Raw genomic sequence first — 24,641 nt, 5'->3', positions numbered from 1 at the left:
GAGACCTCCCGTGTTCATGAAGCAGCGAGGAACGAGATGAACTGCGGGAATCCAGATTTACATTAAGAGTTTAATTGATAAACGTTTTCAATTATTAAGATTTGTGTCCATGATGGTAACGAAGTAAAAATAAATTAGTGGCACCTTTTCAGGGATATCTAAAGAAGGGGATACGAAGGCTCAGAGCGATTGCTGATTCTCATGACACTAGAAGGGCGGTAGTTGGTACCGCGTTAAACATGCGGTTCTTTCTAGAATTGCAGAACGTTTTGTAGTGCAGCTGGTACACTCAGCTACACAAGACAGTTAGCAAGTGTTATGTAGAACATATTTATAGAATACTTGTTTGAAAAGACAGTTGAAAGGTTACCAGTTAGCTGTTTTTTTTGACAAAACCTTTGCAGTTGGCTATAAGGTGTAAAGCAAGTATACGGGTAGTTGAATTAACAAGTGATTATGAGCTTTCATTGAATATCCATACCTGGTGGTAATAGTGCAATGCAGGTTGTCATAACAAAGTTTATTAAATTACTATGTGGCAATTGTCATTTTACCATAAACAAAGATTATTTAAGATAAATAGAAGCCCTTCTATTGTCAGACGTAATAAAAGCCTTTGTATCCCCTTCTCTAGATATCCCTGCACCTTCTATATTCTTTAATTTGTGAAGTGTAGGAAACTTTACTTGTCGTATCGCGTTCTCTTATCGCACAGTGTTGTGTGTCGAAATATTTCAATTTTTTAAGTCTTGCGTCATTTGAGTGTTGCTACATATGGGCCGCGTCATTGGCACGGCGGCATTGAGTGGTGTATGATGTTAACGCTATACGCTGCTGTGCTTAACTTTTAACTAAAAGTTAACCGGAAGCGACAATTTCAAATTAAGGCAAGCGGCTAAGTCCTATATTAGGCTTCTATCATTTAGTGCAAATCAAAAGACAAGAAAGGTTAAAAAGTCAGTGTCGTTGGTTTCATTTACAACGCAGTTTCATCAAGTTCTTCTTCTTCAATCGCTTTGCCTGAACCAGGCATCGACGGCCTCAGATAATTAATTAGACCAAATATTCCTATTAATGTTGCATGGATGATTGTTTCTGTCTTGTCGTTAAATGGTTTCAGATGAGTTCGTCTTTGTCTGCCTAATGCCCACTTTCCAAAAAAAAAATACCAGTTAATGAGAGATGCTCCAGTTTTTGCTTTCTTATTACATGGCCGAGAAATTTAATATTTATATTGTCTGGTTTTGATACTTTTTAACCGAAATCAGGTTTGCTTCACTTTATTTAGGCATTATTTTGTTAATGAAATGTTTTGGCTAACCTGTGCTGTACTTGCGCCCACCAAATTTTATACTGAATGTATCGCGTCATGTTTGTCACATACATTACCCCTTCTCCGTTAACCTCATCAGCATACATTACCCATTCTCCGTTAACCTATTAGTATACAATGGATATATTAAAAAAAAAAAAACACAAACAAACCCCCCGCTGTTCGTTGCTTCACACCAAGGTGAATTCGTATTTTTTTACCGGAGCCAGCTCCGGACGTGCGCAAACCATGTATGTTCACAAAGCTTATTATTTAATCTTCTTTGAACATCTCATCCAGGGCTCTCGAAGGATACTTTTTTCCAACATTGTACCAGAACCAGTACGAAGCAGAGGACGGGCGCACTCCAGAAAATACAATCGTCCGTGCTGGTTTCGACAACCTCATCTTTCCTGACTTCAGCATGAAAGGATACGCCGAGTTCTCGGTTGTCCAGGTGATGATCCTTACTTATTCATCAACTCATTTAATGAACAACTGCGCGATCTTTGCCAACGTACTTGTGATGCAATCGGTACGCTTGCAATGGCCGAGTATCCGGCTTATGATGCAATCGGTCGAAATTAATTTTATTGTAACTCCACAGACAGCAAAGCAACAGTTTTTTTTACATTGACTCAACGTCTGCAGACGCCGAATGTGTAAAAAAATGATTAGTTTGCTGTCTGGGTCCTTGTACGCGACTTCGCTTGTTTTTGTATTCAACTTAACTAATCAGTTTTTCCTTTGTATTGGATATTGATTTAATTATTGAAAGTTTTTTCGTTGGGTTTTTATTTTAAACTCAGCGGTTGACTGAGGCCGTCGTTTTTTTGTGTCTGTGCTGTAGTTTGGTTGAGCAAATGTATGACCCCATATTCTTTGAGCTTGTCTGGCAGTTAGCTTGCAACCAAGCGTGAAATTCTTTAGCGCGGCAATGTATGTGGCTTTGTATTTGAAAGCAATATAAAAAAGTCTAAAAGTTAACATTGCCTGCCGATCATTGTTAATCATCACTGATGACGACATATGCTACTTGTGACGTCGACGTCAAATTACAACCGCAATGAGGCGGCAAAATCGCGCTGCGCAACTGCTTATTGATTGTTGTAAGACTTGATGATGTAGACATCATAGCTTTCTATCCCCCCCCCCCGATTAATCTTTTTAAACTTGTAACTTTTCACCAACCTTGCCAGCCAGTGATTGTTGTCCACGTGGCGATAGTGACGCACAACCTTTATCGTGTGTTGGTGCGCTATCACAATCCCGATGGTGACGTCAAACGCGGCAGAGTGGTGTTTGGAAGTGGAGCCCGATTGAACCCAAACGAATGCCTCGATTGTAAGTGTGTCATCTAGTGTGCATGCGGCATGCTATTCGAAAGCCAGGTTGGCATTCTGAGGTTTGCTTGGGTCATTTGATGAGTGACTTGTCATCATGCTGAGTTTGTCATTGAGTTGTTTGCAAAATACACAAAATATCTTATTTCGTTCCAGGTCGCCATTGCACCCCTTTTTTTGTGCGTTCCCACACGTCCTAGTCTCATCAGTGTAATTGGTGTTTTAAGTTTTGTTGAGAGAGCATGAACGAGATTCAAAGTGTGACTCTCTGCATAGTTTTCTTCAGCGCATTGCGGACTTGTCACCTAATACGTCACTGATGACATCGACCACACATTCTTGCACGTGTTTGCTTTTATTCACAATTGTCGCTACGTATAGTGAAAAGTATTGTCACTTGTGACCTTTCTGTTTTTAGAAAGAGAGATAAGGTTGAAGTTTGTTCACTCTAATATGTTTGAAACGTTTGCACTGAACTAACCACCACTGTAAACCCCTCACAGCGCACAATCCTCATTCCGATCGTCATTCGCAATAGCGGCCTCTACCGGGTTATGCTACGCTACGTCAACAGTGGGGAATCACCGGTCGTTTCCAACGTCACCATATCCCCTAATGCGTCTCCTGAGGGTAAGGACGTCATTTTAAATCGTTTATGTCATTCCCACAAGGCACCCGGTGCGCTGTAATGCGATCTACCAATCACCTGAGTGGGGCGATTGGCACTCTCTTACTCCGTCCTGTGAGATTTATTGGGCTGTTGCAGTAGTTGAAGCATGTTTGGTGTCTGCTTGTTGATTGCGGAGTGCATGCATTATTGCATATTCCTTTTACCTCGATCACTGTGTGATAGTTTGCACCTTTAAATGTATGGTATGTATTGTGCTAGGTGTGCTTCATCATACAGTATACTTGACTTTTGTTGCGTGTTTCGAGAAATTTAATACCATCAGTTCTCAATCTCAATTAAAAAGACCACGTGAGGGTTTGACACATTGATTTAAAGATACCTGGTGCCATAGCCACCTGGAGGTGCGGCCTGATTTGTCACATTTTGCAAATTTTGAATACCGCTATGCTACTGTCTGATAATATAAAAGCTTTTTCTTGCCTTGGGGAAGCAGTACAAACAGAGTTATACAAACAAAAAGAGTTAAGTTATAAGGCGTCTAATCAGACTGTTAACGAGTGGTTGAACACTGACTATCTGACTGGAATTTTATGAATAAAATTGTCTTTGTTTTTGAACGCCTGATGATGTCAAAACCCGCTGTGTCAATTGGGGAAGACAGTGAAGAAGACGTTAAAATATAATTTAAAAAAAATTTCATTCAGACAGTTACCAAAAGTTGGCAAAATCTGAAAAGTTCTGCAGAATGTGACAAATCAGGCGTATCCCTGAGTAGCCATGCTGCCGCTAAGTGGTTGGAGGGAACGCCATCACTGGAGCAAGTGGAAACGTTTTGCAGAGACAGCTTTCTGCATGGCAAAGAACTATACCATGCACACGAAATCACAAAGTTTAATTTCTCGACTTCGTTAGTTTAAGGATATGCACTTCAGAATTAGTCATGCACCACCTGCCGGTTAAGAGCGTGTTCGTGTTGGGGACTGAGCAAGGTTCGGCTAATATTCTTGCGCGTTGCTGAAGCTGCCTCCTCGTATTGCACAATTTGTCGTCGTAACGTTTGCTTCTAACATAGTCTTGGTATTTTTCAGGTGTGGAGCAAAGTCAGAAAGTCATATTTAAGCGAACTAACACCCCGAGTATGGTGACGGTGCCTTCCCCTTTTGTACTTAACAAAGGAACGTGGACAGTGATTCTTCAAGCCCAGCCAGGTGCCATTGTACAAAGTGTAAATCGTTGAAACTGTGTCATATTTATTCTTGGAAACATTCACTGTCTCGTGATTGGTTAAAATCAGTCGATGAACCGTGACAAACTCTGATGTAATAATTGCCAATCACTGTAAAACATATTTTGATGTGAGTTTTACTTTTTGTTTTCAATTTTCGTTGGGCGTTTTTAGGACTGATGATTGACTATCTGGTTCTGCTACCGTCGCAATACTATGAGCCTGGTATCTTGGAGCAATCCGTCACCCTCCCCTGTGTCCCTTCACTTCAAGCCACCGAGGAAGAGTGTGTCATGTTCACTCATCCGAGCTTGAACCAGTTCGTCACAAGGAATTTAGTTCACGACGCTCCAACCTCCAGGTGAGCCGGCGAGTGGTAACCCCAGCGGTTGTGTTGTTAGCCAGACCTTGGTGGTTTGATACCAGTGTTGCCAGCGCATGATTGAGTCGCCGATATAATCAAGATAATAAATGAACGACACGCTTATTAAAAACTCACTATACTGGCCTCATGTGTCTTCACAGAGTGAGCTCTCCCAGCACCGCCCATCCTGAGATGCTTAGAGTGGACGGAGTCAGCGGGGTCGACGCAGAGAGTGAGTTCACCACCGATATCAGACTGCCCTCTGCCGGCAAATACGTGCTAGTGCTTGAGTACGCCTCCGATGAGACAAAGTAAGTCCTTCGTCCTTGATGATAATGACGGTGAGGCTACTTTTGTTTTATTCTTTCAATACAACAGGTTGTTGGTCATGAATTGCATAAATATCCGGAACATCGCATATGCGCAGTACTGGGCTATATGGCAGGCGAAGTGAACTCGCGTTTAATTATTATGTATTTCATCATGTTTTTTTGTTTTTTTTGAGACAAGTACAAACCAACAAAAGTTACAAAATACATCGCTTGTGTTCATCATCCGGCATCCGACACTTTTACTCAACGGCAATGACGAATGGTTTCTCAATTAATAGATTCCAGATGGCTCCAGCAGCAGTGACCGACGGAGCTGGGAATAATTACAACGATGCAAGGTTTAACGTCTACTCCTGCCTGTACTCCTTCTCCTGCAGGCAGGTCGCTCTGGGAGTGCTCAATGACGTCATGGTGAGATCATGTTTTGATTGTGTGATGTCACCAGCAGTATGGAACAAATATAACTAATGCTGGAAAGAGACAGAAATGACAAGATTCAATATCAGCCACGTCTTTAATAACAAGGATAGTTGGTGCGCATGTAATTACTCCCTCTCTTACCATTATTCTGTTTTTTGCAACAATCCTTCAGGCATGGTTTCTAACGTCAACATGTAAAGTTTTGAAAGCAATTAAAGAATATTTTGTTGAAATAGCGCATGATTTCTCAAATGACCTCATCATTTGGTCTGAGTGGCAATTGGACAACTCGTGGAAATTAATCGAATCTGTGAACTTAAAATTCACTTGTGGTTTCAATATAGTGAGTTTTTATAGATATAGATTGTTTCGTGCTGAATGTAGAGTTGTAGACGAATCTATCAGTCGAGCAACCGGAGTCACGTGCCTCACCTGACACATCTGAGCAAGGAAGGGACAGTTGTAAATGAGCGGTTGTATCCAGGTGTTCGACATGTCCCTCCCCATCATGAAAGTGAATGTGAAGAGCGAACCTGGCGGCTCGTTCTATGTCAAGTCGTTGTCAGCAATCCCATACGAGCAGTGGACTATGGAGCTGGTGAATCCGAGCCCGCTCTGCATAACAACCAGAGGACCATCTTTCGATGAGTGAGTCATACCTGCATGATGAATTTAGGGTGCTCATTATTTGCCAATTTTGGAATTTTTAAGCGGAAATAGTTCCACTTGATGTAAAAAAAAACACTTTCTGGAAAATCTATTTTTTTTAAACAACAATTAAGGTATGCTCAATGACCTTCACCTTTTCCCTAAGGCGTTGGTGTATTTTTAAATTTGACTTATTACAGCACTAGCCAAAGTTTCACATATCCGTTTGCTGGTTTTGAGATATTTAGATGTAGAATTCATCTTAACAGCCTGCTAGTTTGGTGACGATTGCGAAGTAGTCTTCTTCTTTAGCTGCCGTTATTAGGAATTGTGAAGTTAGGGTTTTCTTTTACGTCAATTGATTTCTCAAAGAATTTTATTTTACAATAATTGTCTTATTACTGAAGCATAATTTATTGATATAACAGCTAAAAAAATCATCTAAAGATTCAAATCGTATAATGACCAAGTAAATTCATGTTATTGCAATAACTAAAAAAAACCTTCAGGGTTAATGGCAGTCTACAGTAGAAGAAAACAGTCTGAGATCTACTTTGGTTGGGTCAGTGAAGAATGCATACACTGGCTCAAAATGGCCATCTGTGCATGATGCTCTCCTCATGTACTTTCACCAGTTAAGGATCATGAAGAAAACAAAGCGGGAGGCAGCCAAGCATACAATAAAGGAAATTTCTGCATACTGGAGCGCCGCAAGGATTACAGTACGGGAAAAAAGAAGGGAAATTAAGACGTTGGAAAATCTCATCACAGCATGGAAGAACCTTAAAAAGAATAAGAGTAGAAAGACTGAGACTCAGAAAAGGAACGATAAGGTCTTCACTGCAGAATATCCAAGTTTGTTCAATGCTTCTCATGACAATGCTCTTCAAATGATTGACAGTCAAGAGCAGTGACGGCTCGTGCCATGGGGCTGCAGGGCTGCAGCCCCACCTAAAAGAAAGAGAAGAAGGAAAATATGTTATCCTCTGTATTTGTCCGACCCGGTTACTTTTTTCATCTAAGAATTGCGGATCGAAAATTAAAATATTAACAGTTTCGTTTGGCAACACCAATTTTGGGCAAACTGAGATGCAGCCCGAGATTCTGGATTTCAAGCGCTCTGATAGGCAAAAAATTATCCTTGAAGCTCCACCTCTTTTAGTATTTCACAGCAATTTTTGAAACTGTTGGGTCTGCATGGAAAACAGCCCCACCTAACCGAATAACTTTACAGACTTTTTAAAGTTAGTTTTTATTTCGCAGAGTAGCGATAAGCCATGAATGTAGAAGTGTTAGCTGTAGACCTGTAGTCCGTAGAGTTAGGGTATTCAACAGGTTATAGGAAGTGCTAGGGCATCTCAAAATCACTTGAACCTTGGATGTAACGGCTAGGCTAGTCAAGACTAAGCTCAATACTAGTAAAGTTTGTCTCCAAAGCAATAGCCTACTGTAAGTTTTTTTAAAATACAGCTTAGGAATACATCAACTTTTCAACAAAATTTGAATGCATTATTTTCAAAATTTGGGGTAAAACATGCTCAGAACGCACCAAATTTAATGCGATTTTTAAAAATTTTCTGGGGGAGAGCGCCCCAGAAAACTTGTTAAAACCAAAGGTCTTCACTGCAGAATATCCAAGTTTGTTCGATGTTTCTCATGACAATGCTCTTCAAATGATTGACAGGCAAGAGGACATCGACGTTTTGGTTGCTCAACGGGAACCTGGCAGGAGAAGGCATACAGGTAAGAGCAGTTCACACCATAGCATCTGTGTTAGCTGCAACAAGCCAGAATCGTTCAGCATTTGCTCTCTTCAACAATATCGCAGAAAGTATCGCGAAGATAGGTCAAGGGACCTGAAAGCAGAGTTTCAAAGTTTTGGAAAACCGCTAACTATTCATTAGGATGGAGAGGAGATGAGAAAGTTGTTTCTTCTGATGGCTTGGAATTATTCCAGCAGTAGCTGAACTTTTATTTGGAACAGGACTAACCATGTTTGATGCCTTTATCCAGGCCGGTGAGTGGAATATCATGGAAAACATTAAGGCCTTTAGCTTTGACACAACAGCAGCTAACACTGGGCGACTAAAAGGAGCTTGAGAAGCTATTGGGTTTTCATTATGTGATGTCTTCATTTCCATTGACGGCAAGAGAAAGATGGTCCAAGCATGGTTGAACAAGGAGAACATCCAGCAAAGCAAGTCAGCTTGTCCAACCAAGACATACGAACGAAAGAAATCCCTGACTTCGTCACAAAAAAAAAACACAAAGAATTTTTTTGACACTTTGAGTATTTCAACTTCATTTCTAGAAGAAAATTCTAATTTATGTCCTAGTCTGCCATCATTCCTTGAGGCTCAGAAAACTGTTGGAAAATTTCGCGTTACAGCAAAGAGGGGCGTAGCCCTCACTTACAAATTTAACAACTGAAAGTGCAATTAAAGAACACATCTCCTCTTGTGTAACAAACACTGACTCTGCTTCGATCGATCAATTCAAAATCATCTCTCGAGGCAGATCTGCATACTAGACAAGATTATGGAAGCCCAAACCCTAAGAATCAAACGTAATAATTCGTCTCTCAACAGGCAGGTATTTGCCCATGGCTCGTCTTTCCCTTTCTGTTTATTCTGATTGGTGTTCCATGCTTGTATTTTACTCTTCATGTAATCTGTTTCCCGCCGTGGTATTTACTCGTAATCATTCTTGAATCACTTGTTGAGTTTGTGCTTTTCAGTTCATAGTGTCGTAATGTCGTTATAGTTATAGTGCATAGTTTGATTTATCTTATAATTTCCTTTATTGCAGATTTGTAATTCCTGATGAGGACACAAGTACGTGTCGAAAACGTTAGAGTTTACTTTATTTTAATTATGTTATATATTTTTTGTGTGTAATACACTATGTTAAACTCGTCAAAGTTACTTTGATTTGTCTGTCTATGGTTCAACAAAGCGAACTCTCTACCAAAGCTATTTGAAAGTATGTATAGTTGCAAAGACAAAGTTTGAGAAAATTTTATTCGCACCCCGAAAATGTTTTATTCTCCTACGGCTATGGCACTTAGCCACATGAAACTTCGTTTGCATTAAGCATACCTCAATTGTTGTTTAAAACAAAAAATACTTTCCAGAAAGTGTTTCTATATCAAGTGGAACCAATGTGAGGGGCGCCCGTACAATTTCAACCAACTTAAATTTTTAGCTACATGTAAGGACCGCCCTAATGATGACGCTGTTTGAAGTGATGCTTGTACCATGTGGCCCATACACTCGTTATTAGTAGGATTGCTATGTCTGCAAAACCGAATGGCTTATCCTCGAACAAGGGGACTCGTATTGTTGCACAGTATTCTTGCAAACATATAAAATAAAGCCGAATAGAATCAACAGGAACAATTTACGTTTACCCACTCGCAAAGGTCTTTTAGCGACAGCACCCTCTCGTTATCTCTGTTAATTTACGTTACTTAAAAAATTAGATGACTAGAACAGGTATGCCTCTTCTGTTGTGTTTCTGTTTCATTAAACGGGCTATTAAAAGTAGTCCTTTCCCAGCAGCTACAAACGCTTAGTGTTTTTATTAAATTCGATAATACGATATAAAGGACACGGAAAACGCTGGTTTAAGAACAATGGATTGGACATATGGCAGACCTCACACGTAAACCTTCAATTGCCTAAACTAGGCATCGACGGCCTCAGATGTATATTTAGTTCAAGTTTGCCTTTGTAATATCCATGAGGTTTTTTTAGCCATGATTTGACTAGCATATTCCGTTGCTAGTGCCAAAGCTCCGTTGGCCCACCAGAAATTTGCCTCTCAGTTTCCCTATCTTTATTACGAGATAGTGGAGTTGATCTTCAAGCACGTGATTAGTGAACTGAAGCACACGGAAAAGAGAACACCGGGTGCGGCAAGTACACTGCATAAATAAAACTTTACGCCACAGAAATAGTCTACGCACCTTCCAATTCTTGTTTGTTGAAAAACGGTTCAAATGATCTTTTAAATCAAAGATTCTTAACCTGGACGCAACCGTCTCCTAGGGGGCGCTGTTGACTTTTTAGAGGGGTGGAAATACTCAGATGGCACTATATTCACAAAGTGTATCGATAGTTTCCTCACTGCAAATTTGCTTGGGGCACGCACATGCGTGTTGCTGTGGAGAACTGAGTGAAATGCTGCCCCTATTTTCTTGAAGTAATGATAATTGAGAAGGTACTTCTTAAAAAAAATAAAAACACCATTATATTATTATTAAAGTAAATTTACCATATTCTCAGAATTTAAAATTTAATTTCCCCATTGCACAACGCTACAATGCTGAATCGTATAGGCCTATAACTTCACTGCATCACTTATCATCTTTAGTATAGCCCTTATATTATGGTGGATGCCAGATTAGGGAAGTCCCCGAAAAGAGGCGCTGGGGAAAAAGGTTGACGCGCGGTTTAAATCAATTTCATAAAAGAAAACAAGTTCGCTTAACGTAGGCTTGTATCAATTGTTTACCTTCCAGATGCCTTGTGTCGTCATACAAGCTTCCTGTCGGCGCCACCAAGTTCGGTGTTCCCGACGGCGGACCTACTTCGAACAGTCGTGGAGAGCCCGTCACCACCAACCGACCCGACAACATCAATGATGAGGACGTCCCTCTTGTTCACCTGGATGGTACAGATGAAACAGGAACAGGAAAGAAAACATTGCAAATCCCTATGGATCTTACCCCTGGAAGGTGAGTCTCTATCGTCCGACCGGATTAAATGAGCTGACTATGAAAACAAAGTGTCTTGCTTCATCTGGCGCTTACATGTAGCCAGGCAAATCTCGAAATAATTGTCTGATAACTTCACAATGTAGATACTAACGACCTGTGTTAGCCTGATGCTGCGGGTGCGCTGTGGTAGTAGCGAATTGCACTAGCTTTCGGAACGCTGATTCCTAGTCTGTTATGCTGTTATGTTATGCTGTATATTATTATCGCTGTGATGACTAGAGAACTGTGTTCCGAAAGCTAGTGCAATTCGCTACTACCACAGCGCACCCGCAGCATCAGGCTAACACAGGTCGTTAGTATCTACATTTGCGAAGTTAACAACGATCGTGCTGCGAAAACGAAACTCAATCTATTGCAGAATTATGTGATATTTTGTTCCAATCTAGGAATCGTTGATTTCAACATCAATTTCGTTGTCTTCTAGATACGTATTCTTGGTCCATTATTACAATCCTGACCACACTGGCTTCAATCCAGATGTAGTAGTTGACGGTGGTGTGCCCCATACGGGGACTGCCAATATCACCTACTGCCCCAACGCGGATGGATGCAGAGCTGTGGTGATCACCGACGAAGGAGAGACTGTGCTGGACATCACTGTACCGACGACCACTTTCACAATCGTTGTACCTGACGGTGAGAAACGTTTTGAACCAGAGTTTTTACGAAATCTTTTATGTTTTCATGAAGCCGCGAAAGCTTGAGAAACGTTTTGCTCAAGTAAAAACGATGAATTTTCGCCACATCCACACCATCCACTGGACCTCTCAATCGAAGTGAAACACAACCAGAATATATTTGTTCATCCCTGATGCTGACACCCGTCCCACCTGCCTGACATTACAAAGACAGGCGTGGGTGTGCCGCAACCGTCCCCGTACAGGCATCGGGCTTTTCCGTTCAACCACGCACCAATGGGGAATGCTTTCTTCCTCTACTTGTGAATGTGGTGCCGAGGAACAAACCGGATCATCAACGATTGCACCATCTTCAAGCCACGTAATGGAGTGTCTACGTGTCTTGTATGATGAAACAGAAGACTGGCTGTTCTAGCAGCCTTCCAGCTTAGTCTGGGCACATCATGAATCTGGGGTGGTAAAAGGATACACCCTCGGGCCCAGATCCTCACACGACGACGACTGATGAACCCTGGCTGTTGATCATAAATGACAAAGCATTGTCGTTGCCGATTTGCAGATATTTGCATTATAGTCATTTCATGATATCCGGTGATTTGATATCCGGTGGTTTGATATTTCAGATAAAGCATTTTGGGTTCAGTACATATTGGCGGTGCCCGAAGATGAATACAACCCATCGATTCTCGCTCCCAATCCAATTGATAAGTCCGGCGACTTCGTGTTGGAATGCAGCACTGACGGCCAACAGGTACTTCGCTGGGTTATCATTGTTAAAAGTTTGGTTTATGCTGATCGCCGTAGCCATCCTCATGGATGCATACTTAGTGCTTTCTAGAACACAGCAATGTAAACAATAAACACTAACAACCTTTCCTGCTTCGCCAAGTGAGCCCACCTTTTTCCAGGCAGTTGACGACGCCGTAATAGCACTCATGTTTGTATGCATTTTTTTCTGATTGTTTTGCAATGAGGAAAGAATGATCTTATATTTGTTTCACTTTCGATGCTGCTAGCCAAGCGGCCAAATTGTTTTCATAGTTTCCACTGTGCCACTGGTGGTGCACGACACAAACGTCGAATGCACTTTAACTTCTACGGGCTATCAAAAGACTGTTGAAAATACAACAAATTTTATGTTTTAAGTTTTTTTCTGGCAATTACCGTTCTCAAAATACAGCAGTTCAAAATCAAAGCCTTGCTCAGTCTAAATTCTGAAAAATGCATCAAACAAAGCATGGCAGTTAAAGGGTTTTAATGTGAAACACCGTCATCATGTGATTGGGTTTTGTTTATACAGAGCTTTTTCGAAACTGTGGAAAATCCTACGGAATTCTGCAAAGAGAACGTGTTTTCTCTCACGGTCAACTATAATGGCGGCGGAATAAGCTGCGACTGTTCAGGCGCGGGAACGATTGGTGGAGGCGACGCTGTTTGCGATGATTACGGTGGCCAGTGCCCGTGCAAGCCCAACGTGATCGGGAGGCAATGCGATCGTTGTATGACAGGCTTCTACGGGTATCCGAACTGCGAGCCATGCGACTGTAATGGAAGACTTTGCGATGAAGTGAGCACTTTGTGTCAATACAGCGACTTGTGTGTCTGCTGGACGGAAGGTTTGCATGAACCACGACCAGAATCGATGAGTTTGTTTCAGTATAGACGCCGAAATAAGTATTAGCTTCACCGAATAGAGCAATTGTTGCTCTAGGGCTAGAGGTACGTTTAAACAAAGATCAAAAAGCTCTAAACTCTATGATCTTGTGTACTTTGCTTTATCATTTCCACTACCTACATTGTGTTCATAATGAAGCATGAAAGAGTTCAAATAGCCATTTTGGAAACGTGAATGTTGCACTTTTTATTGTAGGTGAGTGGGACTTGTATATGCCCCCCCAACACTATAAAACCGGCTTGCGATCGTTGCGCGCCCTTCAGTCACTCTTTCCATCCCCTGGCCGGATGCGAGGAATGCGATTGCCATTCAAGTGGAGTAATTGATGTGGCCGATAGAGGCTGTGACTCCTCAAATGGACAATGCAGATGCAAGGATCACGTGACAGGGCAGAGGTATGCCACACCAATCACGACTTATGCAATCTTGCGGCCACGTACTATCCTTATTGATTGCGTATGTGTACAAGCGCTGTTATACTAACTTTTCACTAACTTACGCGCCACTCTTGACTGGGAATAGATATTATCTTTGTTGCTAAATTCGTTAGTTCGTACATTTTTCTTCAAGCGTACTCCCCGGCTGTAGAACGTCATTGCTTGATATTTTAAGTCTTTTCTTAAAGTACATCGCAAGAGCGTAAGATAATCGATTTTAGCTAATTAAAGAAGTTTGTCTAAAACTCATAAATTTATCCTTAGTTTTAAATGCGTACATCCGCTTTTGATCGCATCTGCCACATTAGAAGGGGCATCATTTTGGTTCACAGACAGCGTCTGCAGACGTTGAATCAATATAAAAATGACGGATTTTGCTATCTGGGTTGTTATGCGAATTGTACTTTTTGTCGATTCTGTCAAACTGGTAAAGAAGTGTAACAAATTAACCGGATTGAAAATCAATCAGGTTAGTGTGAAGAGAACTTGTGTTGTTATCCTTCTACTCTCCTTGCAGATGCGATCGCTGTGCTCCCGGCTACTTTGGCTTCCCCGACTGCCGGGTGTGCACCTGTGACGACCGGGGCGCCGTGTCTGATAAGTGCGACCACTCAACCGGCCAGTGCCTTTGCAAGGAAAACGTTGAGGGACTTCAGTGCGACCGATGCAAGACGGTGAGCATCAGTGAGCTACCTCATTCTGGCCCAACGCTTACGTCGAAACAACGTATTTGCAGTATTTCGATCTGTCTATTCCAGTCAATTTTGGTTATAGGCAAATTGTTCGTAAGCAATTTTTCGTAAACTGTTTTTCGTAAAATGAAATCCGTAAAACAATTCTTCGTAAAGCATTTCCTCGTATACATCAAATTTTAACTGCATACACGAAAAAATGCTTTAGGAAGAATTGTTTTACTAAGAATTAATTTTACGAACAATTGTTTTACGAACAATTGCTTACGAACAATTGCTTTACGAACAATTGCTTACGAACAATTTGTCGGACACCCAGTCAATTTTATTGCTTGAATTTTCATAATTGTATGGTTTTCTGCTTTTTCAAGAATACATCTTCTATTTTATTTTGTATCGGATAGACTACTATGCATTGCACAATGCAAACTTCATCAACTTGTCTGAGCATATATCAAGCATTTAGTTATGCGCTTACCTGCTGTTGTTCTATGCTCTGTCAAATGCATTTTCTTCCATTACTCCCACAACTTTTGCCAAACAATCTATCTTTTTTCGGTTTTTCTTGCTTTATTTTTACCAACTTCCAATTGTCTCATTCTTCTTACACAATCTTCGTCTCGTTTTACCACGTGACCCAACCATTTAGGCCATGTCTCTTTCAGCTTATTTGTCAGTTCCCCAACTTGCATTTGTTTTGTGATCATTTATCTCACTCAGTCCTGCTTTGTTAAGTCCATTGACCATCACATCATTTTCAATTCAGCTTCTTGTATTTTCTCTTCCTGTGTCTGCGTCAAGCCTACCATCTCCATCCCATACAACATTTCTGGTCTTTCATTTTATAGAGTTTTTCCTTCAGCTCTTCTGGTACCTTTCTGTCACACATGACTCCAGTTACTTTCTTCCATGCCCCCAGCCCTCCCTGACGTCATCTTGTCAGCTCTCTGTCGCTTGTTCCGTTCTAATATGCTGTCGAACCAAGATATTTCAACTTTTTCACTTGCGTCGTCGTCGTGTGAACCTCTGGGGCCGAGGGTCTATCTTTTACCACCCCAGATGCACGATGTTCCCGGACTGAGTTGAAAGGCTACTGGAGAGCAGCCAGTGTTTTGTTTCATCATCCAAGACACGTAGACACTCCATTAGGTGGCTTGAAGATGGTGCGATTGTTGAATGTTGATGTGGTCTGCGGTCTGTTCCTCAGCACCACATTCACAAGTAGAGAAAGAAGGCATTCCCCATTGGTGCGTGGTTGAGCGAAAAAGCCCGATGCCTGTGCGGAGACGGTTGCGGCACACCCACGCCTGTCTTTGTAATGTCAGACCGGTGGAACAAGCGTCAGAATAGCGGATGAACGAATGGAGTCTGGTGGTGTTCCACTTCCTTTGAGACTTTCATTAATGGTCCGCCCAATTAGCCGCAGAAATGTTTTGTTCATCTACTTCGTTGATCAGAAATTTCGTCGGCAGAAGTTGAGGGGCTGGCACGAATAAGTGTTAATTTCAGTTGACGAGGGTGCTCTCTTGGGGGAGCAAAGATCTTGGAATGGAGAAGATGTTCCACTTTATTCTTTTACTTGTTTCACCATTTCTCCTTGTAATTGTATTCCTGTCTCATTTTTTTCATGTCTCATTTTGTTCAGTTTGAGATATTCTGTCTTTTCCTGCTTATTTTCATCCTTCTATCCTCCATTGCTGCTCTCCAAGTTTTCAGACTCTGTTTTGCTTCCTCTCTCGTCTTTGCACACGGCACAATTTCGTCGGCAAACTGCACATCCCACGGTACCTCTCTTTGGATGTTTTCTGTCAAGCAATCCATAATGACAGAAAAGAGAATGGGTCAAGTGCAGATTCTTGATGCAGCGCTTGAAGGTTACCTCAAATTTTTGAGTGATTCCTGCCACACGCTTCACTCTCGTTCTACTTCTCTGATACGTGTCTTAGATCAGACGTACATACCTCTCTTCCACTTCTTTTATTCAAAGACAGTTCCAAATCTCCTGTCTTGGCACCCGATCATTTACCTTCTCGAGGTCGATAAACACGCAATGCAGATCTCCTTGACCTTCTCTCGATTTCTTTATCAGCTGACGCAACGCAAATTTTGCATCTGACGTGCTCCTTCCCGGCATGAAAGCAAACTGCTGCTTTGTTTGTGAAATGGAAACTTTTTCCGAGAGGCTTTTATCTAATACTCTCCCATAACTTCAGCGTATTTGAGGTGAGTTTGATGGTCATGGTACCTGCCACACTCTTGTATATATGTCACACTCAAAAATTGGAATCAAAGTGCTGCTGTTATGCTTTCTGTCTTCATTATCGTCTGGTAAATAGTGGTTAGCTGGTTCGTTCCAATCGCTCTCGGCACTTTTCAAGCTTCTATAGGATATAATCTGTTCCGACTGTTTTCCTCGTTTCACTTTTGCAAGGCATTAGTTATCTCCTCCTCCTTAATTTCAGTCACATCCGTCAATTGCTGTTAGTGTTCTTTCTGCGTCATTCCTCAGTATTTTCCTTATCCTTTGCTTGGTAAACATCTTTGGAGTCTTTATTCTTTTGTTTGTTTTATGGCCGGATGCCCTTCCTGTTGTTAACCCTTTCCATTTACCCCGACTTTGGACAGGCAACCAGCTGGTCGGTGGAAGTCCATGTCCCAGTGTGGTAGGCTTGGTCTTTTGGTAAAAACACACATTTTTTTGTAATATTATTCAATTTTGCTATTTTCATGTCAACTTGAGGTGGCAGCTGTAGTTTTCTTTCCTCGCCACTCAACAGTTTGTTGTTTATTATTTCTTCATTTTTTCTGCTTTGTTTTATAGCTAATAAACTGAATTATTAAACAATTATTTTCCTTGTAGAAACTTGGTGTTCTGTGTAGGAACCTATCCGACCGATTCGTTAAACTCTGCTAACGCTTGTCTTTTGCGAACAGGGTTCCTTCTACCTTGACGTCAACAATCCTCAGGGATGCACCGAGTGCTTCTGTTTCGTGGCGTCGAACCCAGCCGAATGCCACAGCTCCCAGTACCCTTCAACAGAGACCTACGACATGCGGGGTTGGAGGATGCTCAATCTCGTCAAGTGAGTGTCACGGGGGACGCTTCGCTGATGACGTTTTTACAGAAAATTTTATTGGGATTTAATAATCCAACCATGCTGCGCGAGGATAAATTATACGCAATGATATTCTGCTGTAACTCTGGCGAACACAAACTCGGGGTAATAACCTAATGGACAGCAATGCTGTACATTCCAGAATACGAAAGTTGTTGTTTTATAAGTAAATATCCATTCACCGGCTTGAAGCTTTTTCTAATTTGTTAATATTTCTGCGCAAGAAGTGCAGTTTTGTAAATGTTCAACATTGCGCGTCCATTCATTCTGGTTTCGCTGTATCTTTGACTGGACAAAAACTTGCATGAGTTCCATGCTGCCAAATAATGACCATGTGCAGCACAGTGTGCTTATAAACTGAATTATTGCTGCTGTACATGAAGAGCAGTAGGATTGACGTTCGGGTTTCTGCTCTGACATTGTTTAGTTTAGTTTCATACTGATAGCTGCAGCTTTATTTTGTCTTCATGTCCAATGTCCATGAAAAATCGACATTGCAATTTTAGCTTGTGATAAAATTTGCTATGTTGCTAGCGGCAACTTTTTACCCGATAAAATTTGTTACTGACACAAACGTGGCCGTCGTGAGAATACGAAGTAAGACCTCAGATGTCCTTTGCGGTCTTGGCTTTTCTCTACAGAAAATGATATAGCGATGTTTGTCGTATCTTTTGTCCGATAAGCATATTGAATATTGTTGATGCTGACTTTACAAATTTGGTCGAATGGTTCATCACTACTTTCATATGCATTTTTCTGCAGAGGCAGATACGTTAGTTTCTCAATTTGCTTCACTGAAATTACATGTAAAACCTACAACTTTCTGGGAATCATTATAACTTAGAAAAATATCAAACAACCTTTTGTTGCTTTGCGTTTACTGATGTTGAGCGTCACAGTGTGCAGTATTGTAGTGTGGCAGCGTTCCTCATATCTTGTATTGTTCTTCGGAAGAGTAGAGCATCAACTGTGCCATGGGATCTGAGTAAGGATGTGGCTGATAATAATGTATATTTCAGCGCTACTCCAAAGGTATTGAGCACTAACAATGGTCGCGCGGTAGAGGTGCTCATTGTGGAGAACGGAGGTCAACGATTCCCAAACCAACCCAACCTATACTGGGCAGCTCCAAAGGTGAACAGTCAGATCCTAATAGTTTATGGCTTACGTCCAACTTTGTACTCGTTTTATCTAGATTTCTTAGTTATTTCTTTGCTAGTGGGCTTCATCTGTCACGACATAAGTGAGCAAAGTTCCTAAAGTAGCAATCATTCATTGGATATGTCTCTTTGATATTCCAGGCTTATCTTGGTGATGTGGTTGGTTCATACGGAGGAGAACTTCGCTACACAGCGTCATGGAGGTTCTCTGGAAGGGGAGATGCAGCTGGTGATTCCTCCATAGGAGGTCCTGCTCCTCTGCTAGGCCGCATCCCTGATCTGTTGCTCAAGGTAAGCAAGAACTGTTCACTTGCATGATGCTCCACACAACTGTGACGTGGTGAACGCTCAAAATTAATGTGAAAAGAATGATGGAGGGTGGGTGTTGAGTCGCTTTTGATGGAAGACACGTGGGGCAGGAAATTCCTTTTGTGGGGGAATATGTGAAAGTTTGCATAAACACTAAAGGAAGTGTGAAACCGGTTTCATTGAATCGGTAAGAAATGTATTGGAAGAGAATAGTTTGATTTAAGTTCTTGATAAACATTCAGTTGCTATTATTTTCCTCTTTTAAAATACTTAAAATTATTGTTTTGTTATATAAAGCCATTTATACGTAAACTAGGTTGGAGGAAAAGCAAGATAGCCCACTAAAACCTTTTCTGACACTGTTTACAGGGCAATCAATTCGTGATAGGATGGGTGAACCCAGACATTTCTCAATCGGTCAGCTTGGAATTGAATGAAAGAAAATTCCGGCATGAAGACAGTGGTAAGCAGTAGAGGCTTGTCCATAAGAACTAAAGGGGCTGCAACCCCCCAAATTTTTTTTGTAGAAAGCACTTAACGTTATTTTACCTAAACCAAGCAATCTTAGGTATACCATTAATAAAATAGTATGGTTCATATGCAAATTGTAATAACTATCAAGTTTTAGCTGTCATTGTTTTGATAAACGTTAAGACTTTCTATTGTGCTTTCAAGTTTGTCATAATTTTGCACGGCTTGGCCTTCTTCGTTTAGAAGCTTATTGTGATTGGCCATCTCAGAATGTGTTGATGCGTTGGGCAGGAAATGACGTCAAGCGAGAGGAAATGATGATGGTCCTTGCCAACCTCCAAGCTCTCCACATCAGAGCTTCCCCTGAAGTGGGTGTCGCGTCAGTTATGCTACAAGACGTCGTCATGACAACAACCGACTACAGTCTTCCTATTGGTTCAGCCCCTGGAATCCCCGCTGTGGAGGAGTGCACCTGCCCAGACGGTGAGCTTATTTACTTATGGCACTTTCACATTATAATATTATAATATTCTATGGCACTTATAATATTCTTTATGGCACTTTCACACGTGAAGCTCGTTGTCTCTAAGACAGTGCCTAAAAGTGTTTTCGCACTGGCAAACCACTGGGCAGTGCAGTCTATGCACAGTTTAAAATTAAATGATCAACAGTTTCACGAATTCGGTCAACAAGTTGTCGTCGCGTGGAGGCTTGCGAGCACCGAGGAATCTGTCCCGCAATCAAGGCCCTGGAACCCCCATACTTGATTTGACTACAGATGAGCTGCCCGACCAAGATCGACCTAACCCTGGCATCATGCCAAAGCTTGTGTTTATTTAATAAGGGGCATATAGTCATCTGCTCTCAGCTGCATCGAGTTAGATGCTCCCAATTATTTTGGGATGCTATTGTGTGACGCACAGCCACATGCTCTGGAGCGGTGTTTCAAGATAAATATTAACATCACATACCGCTGTGTAGTGTGTACTGGGCGGTGGGTTTATTAGCTGGTACTGTGTACTGGGTTTATTAGTGTGGCAGGCCACAATTTCTCTTAGTGCTAAAGTGACCCGCACACAAAAAGGGTTGGCGACCCCTGCTGCAGACCGATAATTTCATTCACCAAAAGAAAACATTTTTCGCAGGGTACAACGGCCACTCCTGCCAGAATTGCAACCCTGGATACTACAGGGAGAAGCAGGGTCCGTATTTGGGTTACTGTCGTCAATGCGACTGCTTCCCTCGCTGCTTGACGTGTGACGAAAACGGGCATCTCAAAGACACGAACGACTGCTTGTACAACACTGTGAGTATGGCCGCGCAAGGACGTGGGCTTGTCGCGTGTGTTCGGTGTTTCAGTGTTGTCGTAATAATGCTGATGCACTGACGCCAATAGTTTTTCTGAAACTTAATTAAATTGAACTAGAATAGTCGAATTTGTGAGAACTAGAAATTTACACACAGCATAACACCAACTAGAATTGCAACTTGCATTTAATCGAATCGAGCAACATAGTTTCGAATAAGATCGTTGGTAGCTGATGGTAACTTTACAGTAATCTAAGTTTTGGCCCCAGCGTGGCTAGAAAAAAAAGCATCTTGATGATATTCCACCACTGGTTCATGTGCTTCTATAAACAGGGCGGGCCGAACTGCGGTGTATGTGAGGATGGCTACATTGGAAACACTACCACTGGAGGGATTGAAGCATGCCGACCGTGTCCCTGCCCCTTCCCTGATAAGGAAGGTAACTTTGCTGACAGCTGCGAGGAACTAGATGGTGAGTACATTTGGATCAAAGAAGCTGTTTTCATAAATGCTCTCTTTGGTCAAATACCACGAAAAGGAAGGTTGTTTTCATGAATTCTTATTACGTCACATTTTTATATACTCAAGCGTGGAAACCAAGCAACTTCTCAAAATTTATCATATTTAAAAGAAAGTAACAGATGCGAACACCTTCCCTTTTTCACGACTAGTCATTCAGATGACACCCTTCACTTACAATAGATTGAGTGCATTATCTCAGCGTTAGGTGTGGAAGGTTCACATTTTCTGCAACTCGGAAAGCAGCACAATGATATGCTGTTATGGTTCACCACGAGTGTAGGCTGGCGAGTCTTGTTTGGAGCGCCCGACCACCAGCGGTCTATTATTGTTATCCCTGTTTTTTCTTGGCATATCGTTAGCAGATGGCTCTTTATGGTGTTTCATGAAGTTATATTGACAATGCACATAGCGTATTGATACGACAACCGAAGTTGCCCGCCCTCGTTAGTTGACATAGATCTCTGGGTTGGCATCACTCGGTACATGATGGAATTGCATAGAGCTCTGTGACCTACAATTGCTGTCTCGATTTATTTGATTGATTGCAAGAATCAATCGTTTGATTGCAAGAGTCAATTACCAAGGCTCACCGCTAGGAGTTTCAATCCATCGGCAAGCTTAAACAAAGACATAAATCAAGACATTCGCAATTTTTGTTTCCTGTGTGTTCCATTTGTGATGAACACTGTAACGCTGCATAAATTCCGTTGCTTTTATTGAAACTATCCTGTCTATACTAAACTTCTTTTATCCCCAGACTCTGTGTTTTACAGGTAAGCTGATATGCCACTGCAAGCCCGGCTACACAGGGGAGAGGTGTGACTTATGCGCTGCTGGTTACTTTGGCAACCCTGCTGTGGTTGGTGGCTCATGCCAGGAATGCAATTGCCATGGCAACCTCGACCCAAACCTTATCATGCCCACGTGCGACCCATTGACAGGCGAGTCACATGGCACTTAATTTTGTTTTAAACGAAAGTATCTTTTGGTTTATTTCGGATAAGTTTTAACTTTATCTTGAAACAAATGTTGTTTAAATGATTTGAAGTTTTGTTGTTCTGCAAGTGTGGACAAATTCTTATTTAACAAGGCGCCTACAATGCAACCAAGCAGTAAAAAAATTTACGTATATAGTACTTCGCTCTGCTCTCTGAAATCACGCCTATGTAATGCTTCCAATACTAGCATTCATTAGCGCACAATCGATTGGCGTACAATTGCGCTGTGTCCTAGGCACAGCAATACATTGATTATAAGCGGTGGCCAATTGAAGTTGACTTGTTTGGCTTTGAGGGGTTTCACACCGAGCGTTATCGTGTACCTTACATTTGTGCATCAATATCTCGTTGCTTGGGTTTTCCAGGAGAATGTTCAGACTGTGGGTTCAACACTGGAGGGAAGTATTGCGAGAGATGTGCGGATGGTTTCTATGGCGATGCTCACGTGGCAAGGAATTGCACCGCATGCGACTGCCACTCATGCGGAACGGAAGCATGTGATGACAAAATGGGATTTTGCTCATGTCGGCCTCACGTCATTGGGGGACTTTGTAACACCTGTGAACCTGGTCAGTGGGCGTTGTCTTAATGTAATGCTGACTTTTTGCACTAATAACGAGGCAAACCGTTGGACTTCAGTGTAGAGAAAGGGGTTGTTTTGTCCTTGCATTACAACTTTATTCAAAACTGCAACATTTATTAACAATATAACGTTGAAAAAACACCTACGTATTATTCGCATTTATTACAGGTTATTTTGGCTTTCACACCTGCAACGGCTGTGGGCCTTGTAGTTGTGACAGAGGGGCCCTGGGATCAGATTGTGACATTGAAACAGGCCAGTGTAGATGTGCCCCTAATGTTGTGGGGATTCGGTGCGATAAGTGCGCTCCTGGATATTGGGATTACTCTTCTAGCGGGTGCAGACGTAAGTGGATCTTTTGTAGCGAATGGCCATTATCGTGCTTGATGTTTAGAACCAACTTTTTCTTAATAAAATATTTTTCATGGTGTCGATGTTACTGTCTCACCAATTGTGTTTCAGCTTGCAATTGTCGCAACAACGGACGCTGCAACCCCTTGAACGGCTTGTGCGAGTGCCCCCCCGGAATAACTGGGGCACAATGTGACCAATGCGAGCTATCCCGACACGTTCTTCTTCCCGGGGATATCCAGTGCTCGCGTGAGCGGAATATTTACATTAATACTACGTAGTAATAATACATTATTCTTGATGGTAAAAGTGATTTGAAACAAAGTTAACACAAGACATTTAATGCCCAAATAAAACTTCATTTCGAAAGAAATTTGTTTTCAACACTCAAGCCTTAACAATTTGTTGAAGGAGCAAGGTGTCGCATTCCAAGTTTTGTGTGATTTTTACCCCTCTGACGTTTTGTGATAGTCTGCTTTTTTTTAACACAAAGCGAAAGACTTAGAAAGGCTTCCACTTATCCGTCCATTCATTGGCTTGCAAGTGGATTGCTTATTGTGGCTGGTACTTTTCGTTTCGGAGATGTTAATGAGGAAAAATAAAATAGTTAATTTCCCAGCCATGAACTGGGATCCACAAGCCTCATCATTAGACAACTCGAGATTTTGCGAAGCAGCCTGCAACATTCCGTGTGGTATTTGTAATTGTTATCTTGATCTTGTCTTCTGGTGATCAATTTGTTCTTGTGCAGGCTGTGACTCGTGCATTGATGACCTCCTTAATGACGTTGAACCAATGACCGATGCCGTGCGACGCTCGATGACGGATTTACGTAACATATCGGTGGGGCTGATCGCGAACCAGCGGTTGCAGAATCTTCTGGAGAGAGTCAACGACATGATGGTTAGTTACTGTTTTTAATCTCGCGCGATCGAATAAACTTTGAAAGTTTTATTCACTCTGGTTCAGTTGGCGTGGTGTTGGCCAAGTGCTCCCAGAGGCTAGCGGCGACTACAAAACTTGATCTGTCGTTGCTGCTTCATGTGACTTATACGTTTTGTATTTCAGGGAACAGTGACGGACGAAGATCAATTGCTGGCTACAACGACTACCGCCATGGAGAATCTCATCAACGGAGGACTGGATGAAATCGCATCCGACATGTCCGGAAGTGGCGACCAGGTCTGGTTGTAACGTACTTTACCGCTTTGTTGCGTCAAATGAACGTAGCAACGCGCTGGTAAAGCGATAATTTTGCTTCAACAATCGGCAATATTGGACATAGAGTGATGTGTGTTTATTCCTGCATGCGTAATCAGTAATGGA

General features: G+C 41.8%; 1 protein-coding gene across 1 annotated transcript in view; it reads left to right on the top strand.

The window, feature by feature from the left end:
• Positions 1–24,641, top strand: part of LOC145780005 (laminin subunit alpha-5-like) — a 156,137-nt gene that overhangs the window by 31,088 nt on the left and 100,408 nt on the right. The window contains exons 15-40 of the mRNA XM_082591702.1: positions 1,613–1,769; positions 3,159–3,285; positions 4,375–4,494; positions 4,686–4,872; positions 5,037–5,186; positions 5,486–5,618; positions 6,112–6,275; positions 10,798–11,013; positions 11,480–11,691; positions 12,317–12,444; positions 12,994–13,260; positions 13,564–13,763; positions 14,323–14,479; positions 17,432–17,580; positions 18,633–18,747; positions 18,915–19,064; positions 19,452–19,545; positions 19,845–20,036; positions 20,699–20,859; positions 21,195–21,333; positions 22,157–22,324; positions 22,747–22,950; positions 23,133–23,309; positions 23,427–23,564; positions 24,067–24,218; positions 24,384–24,497. Coding sequence (XP_082447828.1) covers positions 1,613–1,769; positions 3,159–3,285; positions 4,375–4,494; positions 4,686–4,872; positions 5,037–5,186; positions 5,486–5,618; positions 6,112–6,275; positions 10,798–11,013; positions 11,480–11,691; positions 12,317–12,444; positions 12,994–13,260; positions 13,564–13,763; positions 14,323–14,479; positions 17,432–17,580; positions 18,633–18,747; positions 18,915–19,064; positions 19,452–19,545; positions 19,845–20,036; positions 20,699–20,859; positions 21,195–21,333; positions 22,157–22,324; positions 22,747–22,950; positions 23,133–23,309; positions 23,427–23,564; positions 24,067–24,218; positions 24,384–24,497 — 4,171 coding nt within the window. The remainder of the gene's footprint in view (positions 1–1,612; positions 1,770–3,158; positions 3,286–4,374; positions 4,495–4,685; positions 4,873–5,036; positions 5,187–5,485; positions 5,619–6,111; positions 6,276–10,797; positions 11,014–11,479; positions 11,692–12,316; positions 12,445–12,993; positions 13,261–13,563; positions 13,764–14,322; positions 14,480–17,431; positions 17,581–18,632; positions 18,748–18,914; positions 19,065–19,451; positions 19,546–19,844; positions 20,037–20,698; positions 20,860–21,194; positions 21,334–22,156; positions 22,325–22,746; positions 22,951–23,132; positions 23,310–23,426; positions 23,565–24,066; positions 24,219–24,383; positions 24,498–24,641) is intronic.

This window comes from Aplidium turbinatum, chromosome 11 (genome assembly GCF_918807975.1).
Source record: "Aplidium turbinatum chromosome 11, kaAplTurb1.1, whole genome shotgun sequence".
Lineage (NCBI taxonomy): Eukaryota > Metazoa > Chordata > Ascidiacea > Aplousobranchia > Polyclinidae > Aplidium > Aplidium turbinatum.
The sequence above is the reverse complement of the archived record's forward strand: the minus strand, read 5'-3'. Positions and strand labels throughout refer to the sequence as shown.